The sequence below is a fragment of the Furipterus horrens genome, unplaced genomic scaffold, assembly GCF_987537825.1.
Source record: "Furipterus horrens unplaced genomic scaffold, mFurHor1.1.pri manual_scaffold_3, whole genome shotgun sequence".
Taxonomy (NCBI): Eukaryota; Metazoa; Chordata; class Mammalia; order Chiroptera; family Furipteridae; genus Furipterus; species Furipterus horrens.
In genome coordinates this window covers 203109074-203123402 of record NW_028327173.1, presented here as the reverse complement: position 1 = coordinate 203123402, position 14329 = coordinate 203109074, and the positions used below count along the sequence as shown (strand labels likewise).

At 41.5% G+C, this 14329-nt stretch overlaps 1 protein-coding gene across 1 annotated transcript in view; it reads left to right on the top strand.

The window, feature by feature from the left end:
* The window catches only part of CATSPERB (catsper channel auxiliary subunit beta), a 70564-nt gene that overhangs the window by 12392 nt on the left and 43843 nt on the right, over window positions 1-14329 (top strand). The window contains exons 6-10 of the mRNA XM_090272120.1: window positions 3864-4013; window positions 9859-9954; window positions 10064-10182; window positions 11538-11570; window positions 14154-14220. Coding sequence (XP_090128246.1) covers window positions 3864-4013; window positions 9859-9954; window positions 10064-10182; window positions 11538-11570; window positions 14154-14220 — 465 coding nt within the window. The remainder of the gene's footprint in view (window positions 1-3863; window positions 4014-9858; window positions 9955-10063; window positions 10183-11537; window positions 11571-14153; window positions 14221-14329) is intronic.

Genomic DNA, 14329 nt, shown 5'->3' with positions numbered 1-14329 from the left:
TTTTTGTCTTTTTTTTTTATTTCTTTTTTATTGTTGTTCTATTAGCATGTCTCTATGGTCAATTAGTATTTGACAAAGGGGGCAGGAGCATAAAATGGAGTAAAGATAACCTCTTCAACAAATGGTGTTGGGACAATTGGGCAGGGACATGCAAAAAAGAAAAAAAGAAAAAGAAAGAGAAAAGAAACTAGAACACCAAGAACGGCTTTCTAAAGTTAGTTTTTGCATCTTTTATACAGATGTTATAGAAGATAATGTTCATAGCACCTCAGTCTTCTTTATGGGGACCATCAGCAGAATTTCTTGTTCAGTCTTAGTAAGAACATTTCTATTTTTTCATGAAAAAATGGTTGCTTATTTTAAGGTTATGAACATTGATATAACTGACTAGGTTTCTTTTTTCCAGTTGTCTAATTTATAGCCCAATTTTTGGACCACCTATAACACTATACAGTATAAATTTTTAAAAAATACTGTCCTAGATGTTATATTTATCCTCACTTTCCTCACCTTCCTCTTTACTTTTTTTTTTTTAATCCTCACCCAAGGATATATATTTATTGATTTAGAGAGAGAGGAAGATGGGGGTGAGAGAGAGAAACTTTGATGTAAGAGAGAAACATCCATCGGTTGCCTCCCATACACGCCCCAACTGGGGATCAAGCCTGCACCCTCATTATGTGCCCTGACTGGGGATCGAACACACAGCTTTTTGGTATATGGGATGATGCTCCAACCAACTGAGCCAGCCAGCCAGGGCTTTACTTTTATTTTTTTACTCCAACTTTAATATGGTGCTATATAGAGCACAGAATAAAAATAAATATTATATTTTATGAAAAGGATCACTGGGATAGCTTTAAGAAAAGTAATGATGTCTGGACCCCACCAACTAAAACCTGATCTCTTTAAGTGAGGCCAGACATCTAGTGTTAAAAACAAAAATTTCCCAGGTGATTCTGATGTGTAGAACTGCTCTAGAGAAAAGTTTGTGTATGTACAAGAGACATATACAAATCTACACAGCACAGCATTATTTGTAATAAGAAGAAGTGGAAAATAACAGAAATGTACAGCAATAGGGGAAAAGATAAATACTTGTGATGTATTTGTTAAAAATGAAGTTAATAGACTCACACATATTGTTAAGAACAGAACTCAGAAACATGGAGTGAAAAATCAAGTTTCAGAATAGAGTAGGAAAGCATTTATCTAAAATTCATAAAACGCATAAAGCAATGCTGTAGGTTGTTCATGAGTATATATACATTATAATAAAAACACGAAAGCATGGACTAGAAATATACACAGCAATTTCATGATAGCGGTGGCATTCAGGAATGGGACTGCAGAGGGGAGGAGAAGTGTCCTCAATCATATCTGTATTGTTTTATTTCTTTACCTAAAATTAACATATCAAACAAAAATGGCAAAATGTGCTCACCTATGTTTTCATAGTGTCTAAAAAATTTTCTTAAATAGCCGGTTATTCAATCATTGCAAGTTTTTGAGACTCTGATATTTTGAGTACTTTCTTTATTAGTTTAGTCCACTTTTTTTAATAGTTTATTTTTATTGTACTTTTTTCCATGATCATTTATGCCCCCCATACCCCCTCCCACCTCCACCGACCTCGTCCCCCCTGCAATCACCACACTGTTGTCTGCGTCTGGTTTGATCCTTCCACCCCCACCCTGCCCCCAGAGCTGTCAGCCTGCCCTCTGTCTGTGAGTCTGTCTCTGTTTTGCTGATTTCACTCATAGGTGGAATCTAATGAGCAAAACTGAAATTGAATACTTGTAAATACTAAAATAACAATATAAAATGATTTGAATTTAAAAAATAATTTGAAACTTCAGTCATTTACCTATTGAAATATACCACGAGTGTTACATGCTGCATGAAAATTTTAATGTACACTATTTAGAATTTACAGAGGTTCACAAAGTAGTAGTTCTTAAAGGTTCCAGATGCAGAAATGAAGAGGCTTTCATCAGAGGGACCGACAGATGCCCAGTGTCGTGGAAGCACAGTACATGACAGACAGAGCAGTGTACATTGAATTTGGAGAGGCTGGCAGGGATCATGGTAAAAAGTGTGCATTTCTTTCTAGTCACAGTGAAAAGCTGTTGGAGTATTTTAAGTAGGAGGGTGATACATCCTGATTTATGCTTTATAAAAAAATCACTTTGGCTGCTGTGTAGAGAACGTACTCTTGGAAGGATGGCAAGAATAGAATACAGGAAATTGGTTGGCAGCTGTTGCCATGGTCCACTCAAGAGATGGTCTGGAAGCCCTCGGGCTGTGACATGCGCAGTGGAGGTGGTGAGAAGGAAGAGTCTTCAGGACAGGTTTTGGAGGAGAGCTGATGTGGCCTCCCAGTGGACTGGGGGCGAGGGAAACAGAGGTATGGAAGGTGGACTCTAGATTTCTTACTGGAGCAATCCGGTGCATGATGGTCGTGCTTACTCCAATGCTGAGGACCAGGGGAGAAAACACTGGGAAGCAGCCATCAAGACTAAGGTCAGGCAAACAGTTGGAAATGTTTATTCACTGCTAACCCAAAGAGATGTTTAAAGATATTGTGTCCACTTCCTGATCTCCCATCCACACCCCAGACCAGCCCACTAAAGCAGTTCTTAATCACAATCATTAGTCACCTTCACCTTGGTCCCTTTTCTGTCTCTGTTTAGCTTCTCAGTAGCAGTCAAGACTTTTAATCACCCCCTCATTCTTAAGGTGCTTAAAACACAGGACCTGACTTGAAGGAGATCGCACATAAGAGGCGTTTTCAAGTCGATGCAGTCGTGTCCAGCTGCAAGCTCCCATCTCCCTGTCCTCTAAGATCTGGTCGTTAATTGCCTGCACACACACGCAACGCCCTGGAAATTCTGCTGCCTTGCCCCGGATTCCTTTGATATTTGAAGTGGATTAGTTTGGTTATAAATCGTGCCTATAAATCTTCCCTTCTTGGCTGTCCCTATGCTGTGTCAGCCCAGATGGAAATCGAGCTCCTTTCCTGGCTTTGAACAGTGAAAAAAAGACTGTATGTGAAAACTATATCACATATGGTCTTCGGTTTGGTAGCAGATTTTATTAAGAGTTTGGGGAGCTGCAGCGTTTACCTGGTGACAGCAGTGTTCTGTCACGTTCCCCTGGCTTACTTTTTGTACCACTTTTCTCATTTTCTTTTTTTTAGAAGAAATCCTCCCGTTTTCTTCTGCATTAACATTTGACTTTATCAAGCTCCGACCTTTGCATATCCAAGAACAGGTTGCTGGGTTGAAGAAGTCCCACCTCTGATTGGGTTTTTTTTTTCCTGTTGGTTCTACCCCAACATCTTTATAGCTTCCAGAAATCCCTTTAATATCTTGGCCACTAATATTAACTCCCTGTTCTCCACTGCTGTCTGGGATTTATTCTCATTGTTTAAATATCCACTGCTGTTTAGATGGGGTTGTGGGGAGAGAACAGAAGGTTAATGTATGGGCTCTTGAAGTAGAAGCTGTGCTTTAAAGGATAAATATGCACATCATGGGATCCAGAAAGTTGGTTGCTAGGTACAGATCTGCGGCCAATTACATTTTCTTAAGATGACCAAAGCAGATATATTCCATCCCTCATGCTCTTCTGCAGTGTGACCTTGCCAGGCCCCCACCAAGGGCAATTAGACGTCATTCTTCCGCCTCTGGAAAATAAGAATTTACCTATTTTTAACGAATGGAGAGTACAGCAATACCCCCATTTGGGAACAGTGGAATAGTTCCTTTACACAGTTGCTCCGAAACCCTTAAAGGACAGCAGGAATGTCCCGTTTTCACAAGTCCTGCCACAGTTTAAACACCTCAACTTGATTTTCACAGAACCTATTCTTCAGTGGACTCTTGGGACGAAAATAACAACCAAGAAGATCAGTAAATTATATCCACATGTGGTTGGCCTAAAAGTAACAAAATGCCCTTGCGCCAACGATGTAGCATTGCTTGGCTTCGTTTTGAAGTCGTCTGGTAATGGTAAGCGAATGGCTTTGTTGAACGTTGGAAATGGTGTCTTGTGTTCCATAACAGTGGGGTTTAACTAGCAGTACGTGCCCAATGTATAGACAGAATGGAGTAAAAACATTTCCTAAAAATACCTAAGAATTTAAACTTTCGTCACTGCACCTTGTCTCCTGGCAAGTGTGATTTACTGTTGGTTTTTTTTCCTTTGTGACCTTTTGCCACATTAACAGTGACTTTAGTGTTTTTCCTAACTTCCTTTATCCTCTGTCCTCCATTCACACGTTACTTCCTCCCAGAGATAAATCACTGCGATTCCAATCCAGCTATTTGTGCATGACTATTCCTGCCATGTATCAAAAGGTACTGTGGTTCCAAGATATCACACTTTTTATTTACTATGTATGTGTTTTTACATTACTACTGTAATAATAGGATCCTTACATACTTCAACTACTAATTATATTATTCTAGTTGTTTTTCCCAGGTCACTGATGACCCCTGGTCCCCCTAAACCAGTGAATATAGAGGAATAAATACATAGATAAAGAATTTTTAAAAATAAGAAACAAACTTTCATTATATATAGATTATGTGTGTGTTCACATAAAAACCCAAGAGAATCAACAGAAAAATGATCAGAACAAATATGGGAGAGCTACAGAACTGAAGGATAGAGTAATACTTTATGCAAACCACCCAGCAAAGACCGACTACAGATTCTAATTTAAAAAAAATATATTTAAAATGTGGCAAACCCCTAAAGGCACCCAGAAAAAAACAAAGCAGACAAATGAAAAGACTTGCAAGGCCTGTTGTACAGAAATTATAAGAGTTTTAAAAAGCCCATAAAAAAGACTAAAATAAATAAAATACTTAGGTTCATGAACAGGGGCTCCTAATATTGTCAAGATGTTAATTCTCTCTAAATTTATGCATCAATGCAATACAATTCCAAGGAAAATTACAGCACTATTTGTGAGTGTATGGAAATTGACAAGTCAATCCCCGAATTCATATGGGAGAGTGAAGCAATATGAATAATAAATAACAAACAGAATTTTTTAAAGGATAAAAAGAACAAAAACTTACCCTTCCATGAGTTATTATAAAGTAATACATAGATTCAAACTATGCATTGGTATAAGGAAAGGCAAATAGACTTGCCCCAAATTTCTTTGCATTCCTCATGGCTTCCAATCTTTTTGTTATTTCTGGCTTTGGGTGCCCACTTGTGCTGAATTAGTTTAGTTAGAAATGTGTCTGTTTCTCCTCTACATCAACCCACAGAGGCTAGTTTGTTCCATGGATGGCCAGGCTAGATAGGGCGCTCCCACCTTCTCTTTAACCAAACACCAACATGTCCCCACCTTCCTTCTGTGAGCCCCATTCTTAATTCCTTGTGTTCAGTCCTGCCACACGAGTGAGAGTCTCAGAGAGAAGGGACAGTCTCTGCTTGTTGGGGTCTCATCAGACCACTCCAGTGTCTCAGGGGAAGGAATCGATTGAGCCGGCCACCTGTCCTTTAGATGAAAGGACCTTTTCCCCAGCTGGCCACCTCTGTCCTCAGGCAGAAATGAGGTTCCCCCAGTCTACGCTGCCACCGCCTAAACTGGCAGTTCCTATGTGAGGCCCTTGTCCGTCTCCCCAGCCTCACCCCACCGGGAATTAATGGGGGGAGCATGTGTTTAGGTCCCCACGCACTCCCGTCCGCACTTCTCACCCCCCTTCCTCCTCTGTGACACAGTGGACACATGGGCCATGCCTCTCATCCTGGTTTCAGCAGTCGCCACCAGAACCCTGTGCCTCCCGGGCCACCTGTGGTCACCCTGGCCCACAAACTGTTCTGACTGCCTCAGATTTCACCCAAACTCTGTGCCTCTCCATCCGCCCGGGTCCGCTCTGTGGGCTTTGTGGTCTGCGGTCAGCACACTTTTCTCTGAACAGCCCCTTAGCTTTCTTGCCATTAGGAGGGACCTGGCCCTTCCCAGTTATTCTTTCTCCTGTAGCCCCTCCCACACATCACACATGTCTCAGACCCCAAGGGCAGGGTCGTCATCCTTGCTCCTTAGAGCTACTTCTTAATAATTACTCCTGTCTTCTTCAAAAGGCCCAGTTCCTTACAGCTCAGACTTTACCTCCCTCTAACATGCCTTCATTGCCAGCCTGTGGGGAGCTTCCCCTCACTCACACTTACTTCCTCAGACCCCTGCCTTCCTCTCCACCCTGTTATTGTCACTATTTTCAGGGACTTCCCCATCCATATGAATGACCCATGTCATGCTCAGTTCCGACACCTCCTCTCCTTCAAGGATCTTACCCCCATCTTTACTTCTAGGGTCACATTCTTGACCTTGTCATCCCTGATAATGTCACTACTCCCAGATCTCCACTACGAGCATCTCGCACTCTGTCCCCTGCATCCCATTCCTCCAGTCCCCTCTGGTCCTCAAATGCCGACATTTCTTTGATTCTATCAAGACCTCATGGTGGTACCCCTACCCCCTTTTTTCCACTCCCCACAATTTTTCACCATCATTTGCATAGTCTGCCCTTCTCTGCCTTCCTCACCTGCACAGCCCAAACGCCAGTTCAAACCGTCTTTACCCCTGCACTGGGACAGCAGGATATCACTGGGAGAAATAGCCACACTAGCCTCACTTTAAAATCCCACCAACTGGCCTCCCTATCAATGCATGATCACCAATCTCAAGTGGGTACTCAGCACGGCCCAGAAACCCTCTCTCTCTTCCCTGACATGTTTATTTTCCCACACTGCAAAAAGAGCTTATCACGCCCCTTCCCACGCCTCATCACCTCTGTTTCTCTATTCGCTCTCTGCTGTGCTTTTACTACTTCCTGTATACAATCATGATTGATCACAGGGAACTCCATCACTGCACCTGCGCACCTGCCATTCTACCCGGTATTTGTACCCTTACATGCTTTGCCTTTTTGCCGTTGCATTGTGGGAGGTGCCTCTGCTGCGAGCAAAGGTCGTCCCTCGCCCCTTGTGTTCTGGATCCCATTCCCTCCCAGCCATGCGAAGCGTCTTGCTCCTGCATCTCACCTGCAAATGTCACCTTTTGTGTGTGTTCCTCCTCTTGACTGGATCAGAGCGTCAGCATCCAAGTTAACTCAAATATCCCGCATCTTAAACAAAACTTTTATTTGCCCTCTTTACTCCCATGCCCCACTTTCCTGTTTTCCTTCAAAGCAAGATTTCTGGAAAGGATTTATCGTAGATGGTGTTACATTTTCCACCTCCCATTGTATCTTTATTCCACTGCACATCAGACTTGTTCCCACCGCTCTACTCAACGGTTCTGCTCAAGACTGCCCTTGGTCTCCATATGCCAGTTCTCTTTCAGCAGCGTTTGACCCAGTTGACCGCTCTCACCTCGAAATATTTCATTCTTGCCCTGGATGGGTAGCTCAGCTGGTTGGAGTGTCGTCCCATGCACCAAAGTGCTGCGCGTTCGATCCCTGGTCAGCGCACATGCCTAGGTTGCGACCAGGGCGCGTACAGGAGGCAACAGATCGATGTTTCTCTCTCTCTCTCTCTCCCTTCCCCTCTCTCTACAAATCAATGAAAACATATCCTCAGGTGAGAATTTAAATTAAAAAAAACAATTATTCTCTTGTCTTTCTGGACACCACCTCTGATTGTTTCCATCATGCCTCTTAGCCGCTTCTTAGTTTTCTAGGCTGGCTCCTTCCTGCATGACCCTAGAATGCCGATGAAGCCAGGGCTTTGTCCTTGACTCTCTCCTCCCTTCCGTGGTCATTCTCTCCTCTTGAGAAACCTAACCCAGCCTCATGGCAATAATGCCATTTCAGGCTGGGGATTCCCAAATCTGTGTTTCTGGTGCTGACCCCTCCTTGAGACCAAACTCAATGTCAATCGTGATTTGACATTTCCTCTTGATGTCAATGAGCATCTCAAGTATCACAGGTCTAATCTAGAACTCTTGATTCATCTCCCTCTAAAGTCTGTGCCTCTTCAGTATTCCTCTTCCTAATTAATATCCAGTTACTCAAAACTAAATTCTAGGACACATTCTGCTTTTACTCTCATGACTCCAGGAGGGTGCTCTGCCCAGCGTCTGTCCCCATGGCAACCACCTCTCACCTCTGCTCAAATCTGAAGTCAACACTGTTTCTCCACAAGACTAATTGACACACCCATAAGTGGTCTCTCTGAGTCTAGCCTTGTTCCAGTACAACTCGCTTTCCATCCAGCCACCAGAATGACCTTCTCAAGTGTAAATCAAATCACATCACTTACAAACTTCAAATACTCCAGAGGCTTCCCTTTGCCAATTACAGTAAAATCCAAACTCATCACAGTGGTCTGCCTCAGCTTCTATAACCCTGGGATGCATTTGTGGCCAGTGTGTCATAGAGGAGGGACTGAGTTTCACTCTAAACTGTTAGCCAGAATGAAGCGTTAGCTATTACTGAGCTTTGCTGAAGTCTGATCATGTACTATCCTGCTAGACTCTTCCCTACCGTCATCCCCCTGTAGAATATAGTATTACATACTGTTTTCTGTAGGACTAGACTTAACACTTAGAAAGGCAAAGCTCGTCTTTAGCTTTTCCTCTTCCTGGAAAAAGCAGATGATGATAACACTTCTTTCTACACCTTTCCCTGCACAGAAAAGAGCCAGGAATTAAAGTGCACTGTTTGCAATACGACTGCTCCTACAATTCATCTTTTGGAAACAAAGTATATATTAGATTATCAAATGTCTTCAGCAGCGCCCCCCAACTCCACACTCCTAGCTCCCAGTCATTATGACTTTTGACTAGCCTTCAAATTAGCGGTCCACATTTAAAACAAAAAAGATTCAACATTCCTAGCTGTGGCCGAGGAAAGGCAGGATCAGGGAACCAAGTACTTTCACCATTTGCAATATGTTTGGTCTTTTTTAAAAGTAAGTTCTCATGAGGCATTAGCAATTTTTTAAAAATCATACATATTAAAATAAGTCAAATAGTTTCTTCTTGGAGTTTACATTTTAATTTTTTCTTTGGAGATCCTTTTAATTGTTTACTAAAATTGTACTAATAATATAGGACAATATTTGTGCTCAGAAGGATATTAGGAAGGAAAAACTCTTCATCTGCCCTCTTAAGTTCAGTGCCAGGGGTCAGTGAATTAAGCTGCCAAAGATTACCAGGAGAAAAGGCACGTCGTTTTTATTAATACTGACATTCATGGGAGTTCAGAGACGCAGTTAAACGCAGGAGTTTATATACCATTTTAACAAAGGAAAGGGATCTGGGTTTCAAAGGATGATAGATGGTGGGGAAGTAACGAGGAAATAAGTGGGGGACTAATGGAAGATGAGAGTTATTTTGTAAGGTCTGTTCATGCTCAGTGTCAACTCACATCTCTGGTGATAAGAGTGTCCTCCTCCTTCTGGTGCAACGGGGCACCTTTCCCAAGGGAAAACGTATGACCTGCTTTTAGGCAGATAAGGGGAAGGCAGAGAATTCTCCTTGCGCTTGTTGACTCTCAGTTGCCTTCCGCTCAAAATAATCCTTATGATAAAGTGGCATATTTTGGGGTGGCATATGCTAACCCCCTTCACTATAAAGCAAAATACTTAATAATTAAATCAGATGGTTGGCTAAACTCCTGCGGGGTAACCTGAAGTCACTTCATTTTCCCAGCGCTTGGGGAAGTGAGATCCAAGCTGAGGGCGGCGGAGTGGGGGCGCAGGCAGAGTGTGGGGTGGAAGGTGGAGCCGAGGCGGGCTCTGGCCCCCCGAGGACCTAGCGCCATGGAAGAGAGTTACTACTCACTTTGCAAAGTCGTGTCTGGCCTTAACTGTCCTTTCCTCTCGTGGTAGGTGTTTACATAGGCCTTAGCTTTTCCGGATTTTGGAAGTATGACAATACCACGTGGTATGACCTGACCAGTATGATCTATTCCCAAGTTGGAGAAGGTAATTCCTCTCACAGTGCCTTCATCTTCAGCATTTCACTCCTATCACATTTGATCAATATTTCGCCTTTTCCTTACTTTATAATCCATGGTATGATTTCTTCCTTTAGAACACAAGGAGCTCTCAGTGGTGGATATAGTTTTAACCAATCATTTCTTAGTTATCCTCACATCGTTGGGACTTTTTGTAAGTAAAGATCTTCGTTCTACATCCAAGACTGTCCTAAAGGTATGTGAACTGCTTTGTAATAAATAGTTAACCTTAAATATCTTTCGTGACATAAAGTAGAAACATTGAATACTTGACTTATGTGTGGTCTATCTTAGAATTGAGATGCTTCTTCCTTTTAAAAAAATGTAAAAGCATAATACAGTGACTTCTTCCTTTGGAAATGGTGCTAGTTTTATTGCTATACAGATTTGTAGTAAGTTTTAAATGCATGCAAGTAGAAAACACTTTGTCTTACAGTAATCCCTCACTTACCGTGGGTATTATGTTCCAGACCCCCCCACGAAGTAGGAACCTTACATTTATTCTACACTCTGAAACCTATGTAATTTAACAACATATGTATACAGGACCGCAAAATCCCGCAATACAGCGAAAAATCCGCGATAAATAATTAAATATAATATTTTTAAAAATCCCACAATACAGTGAGGCCGTGATAAGTGAACCGCGATATAGAGAGGGACTACTGTATATCTATAGTTCCCAAAATACTTTAGGGTAATTTATAAAGCTAAGTATAGTATTACAAAGTCACCTAAATGAAAGTGACTTTTGGGATTGAGAGAAGGGAAACCTACATTTTGGTGAAGATACGTAACCTGCATAGAATGAAGTCTTAAGCATGTTAATAAACACCTCTTAAAATTACAACAGAAATCAGAGTAGTAATAGGCTTAGGAACAGTGGACGAAAAGGTAAGGGTAAGTATGAAAGGGGCAACTGTACTGATTGAGAAATAGGTATGCCTTATGCATGGTAATTATGGCCTTTGGGTATACAAGTAGTCCCAGCCTCCCCCCCTTCCTCACTATCTCTGAGAAAACACCATTTGTTGCTCAGAAAACTAATCAATCTGGTCTTCTGAGTGCTTATCGTGTGATTGCTGCCGCAGAGTTGTAGATGCCAGGAACAGTGACTCAAGTTCAAAGTCCAAGGGCCCGCTCTAGGGGCTGCCCTGGGCCGGGCAGCAGGAGGCCCCAGGGACAATGAGAGGTTAAAGGGATGCCTTCCTAATCCCAAGAGGGTGGCAGACTTAGTGTCCAAATGCTGCGCACTTCATCACTCCTCCACTTCAGTCATTCACAGCGTTCACAGCGGGTGTTGATCCCAAATCCTTTCTGGCATTGAGTTAAGGTATAAATAGATAATCCAATGGTGAAACTAGGCAAAGACTGATGGAGAAAGCCCCAGGGTATTGTGTAAATAACTTACGGGGCTGGTTTCCATGGGACACTCCTAACTGCTGGGCTACAAAGAGACATTTCCTTCAGTATAATTTAAATCGCTATGATTGGTTAAGCCTTCTCCTAAGGCAAGTAAAAATTAAAAGTTCCTTTTTTTTTTCCTTCTAGTTTTCAAGGGCAGACTTTTGTGGTTTCGAAAGGGTAAGAAGCTTTACATTTCCAAGGGTTAGTTTAAAGTTTTGTTTTCTTAAAAGATGAGGTGTGAGCCGAGGATTCACAATACAGTATTCGCTCACTTATCGCTGGTATTACATTCTAGATGCTGCTGCCCCCCCCCCACCCCACCCCCCCCCCCGCGCGATAGGTGAAAATTCCCGAAGTAGGAACCTTACATTTATTTTAATATTTATATCTATATTAGGGCTTTATAAACCCTTCCCACACACTTATAAACCATTCTCAGTCCCTTATTAACCTTTCCCAGTCCCTTCTTAACCTTTTCCACACTTTTATAAACACTACTTATGTTCTTAAACATATTCTACACTCTTAAACCTATGTGACTTTAACAACATACGTATACAGTACCGCAAAATCCCGCGATGTAGCGAAAAATCCACAATAAATAATTAAATATAATGTTTTTTAAAACCCCGCGATACACTAAGGCCACGATAAGTGAACCGCGATATAGAGAGGGACTACTGTACAGATTATTCCTGCTATTATAACACTATTTACCATTTAAGCTAAAAAACTGTATTTGTACCAACTATCAAGCAATGGTCTCCTCTTCCGACTCAGAGGACAAAGTGCCCACCTTGTTTCAGAGGCCACCCACCCTTCTTTCTGTTCCATCCAGGATTGGTGTGGGTGTTCAGGTGTTTTCTACACAGGCACACCCAGGTGAAAAGGGAGCTGGGCTGAAATCTGGCTAAGACTTTACTCCCCAGTCCATCTACCCCTGTGCAGGAGAAAGTCACTTTCTAATTTGCACTAAAGTGTCATGTGAGCTAGCAGTACCTCTGTGTCTGCTTTCTGGGGGGTTTTACTCCATCCATTATCTCTCCTCTCTGTTACAAGGTCAAGTTTCATGATTCAATAGGTCATCTCCATCAACATATGAGTATGCTTTAGTTTGGAAACCACAACAAAAATTTTGAGCATTCCTGGCCTTTTGCCACGTCCCCTCTCCATCCCCTCCTCGTACAAGCATGCACACTCAAAAGTGAAATTGTTCTGAAAAGTATAGGGATTCACCTTCAGGTAAGACCTTTTTTATAATGACTGAAGGAAAGGCGGCAAGAATGGGATGTATATGGCTGTTGGGGAAGGTTTAAAGGGGTTAATACTTGATGATTTATTCATTTACTTCATTGTTCACTTGACAAATACTTGAGTACTTTCTCTAGCCCATGCTTGTTTAGGCAAGAAGAATTCTGTAATGAACAAGACACTGTCCCAACTCTCATGTAGACAGTAAACAGGGCTTATTGAAATGAAAGCAGGTAACGGAAATAGAGAGTGAGGGGAAGATAAGAGTCTACTTTAAATGGGGTGATTATAGCAGACCCCTCCAAGGAGGTAAAATTTAGGCAGAGACTTGACTTGGAGAAGCCCATTCAGACAGAGGTAACAGTAAGTACAAAGATGCTAAATTGGGAAAATCAGTTAGCCACCAAAATCTGTTTAGTAGAAATAGCAGGGACTTCAGGTCGTTTCTTTGGGGACGAAATTTTCACTTGCATAAGACATACAAGGTCCTTCATTCCTGTCGTGCCTACCCCTTACCTCAAGCCGTCCTTGCTAGCCATTAGCTTCATTCTCAGTACGTTTTCTCCAATTTTTAGTAAGAATAGCTACCAGGTTCATAAGCAATCAGTTTAGCCATCCCAACAGGAGTACAATACCTCTTTCCCAGTAGTTCCTGCAAGTTTCAGGGCCAACTCATTAACCTGGCTGGGTCATGTGTTCCTTCCTGACCAATCTTTGTGACTCTAAGTCTGGCCTGGGTCATGAGCTCATCCTTTGGAATGAGGTTAACCTGCCCAGATGACATTATCTCCTGAGATATTGACTGAGCTGTTACCAGTTTGATTCCAGGTAGGAAATAAGCAAGAAGGAATATAAAGAGGAAGAAGAAGAAGAAGAAGTCAGGGCCCAATAAAGATTCCATGTTAATTGCTCAGATATTATAATGATAATTATGGTGTCCTGGAAACTTGAAGATTTATATAAGAACTCAAAACATTCATTTGATATAACACCTTAGGTTGAAATACCACACCATTCAACATATAATTCATACCCAACATATACAATCTCACTCTCTTGAAAGCTTCTCTCTTATGACCAACTTTTCAAAACCTATATTTTTGTGGCTCTTTTCTTATTGCTTCTTGCTGCAGCCAGGCCTCTGTGAAGAGTCCCTAAGCCTAGCTGCACCTAATACAGAATAAAAGATAAACGTGAGACCCATTGTGACTGTGACGAAAGGCTAACAGCTTCTGGTAGCTTTAGAAAGACTAGGTCATAAGCCAGAGCACTTGCCATTAACACATGCTAATTCATGTGAAATTTCTTTTTATTCCTTTTCTGCATGTGTTGTTCAAAAAGCATTATTTTTGTCCTCATTCAATAACCTTTTATTTGCATATAATTTTTCTCTCTTTATTTGCCTCACATTCCTGAACTATTGAACTTTTACATTTTTAAAATGTTTTTTTCTTCTTTTATATCTTAAGTCTACATATTGCTATATGATATTTTTATTTATTCATGTAGGTTGACTATGTCAAAGGAAAACTGTGGTATAATGAAAGATGTTTTGCTAACAGAGAACACTTTGAAGGTAAATTTTAGTTAAAGAGGTATTAACAGGCTTTTATTCATGTAGATGAAATTAAATGACAAAATAAAAATAGAATAAAATGTAAACATAGGTTTGTTCTATATAAGTT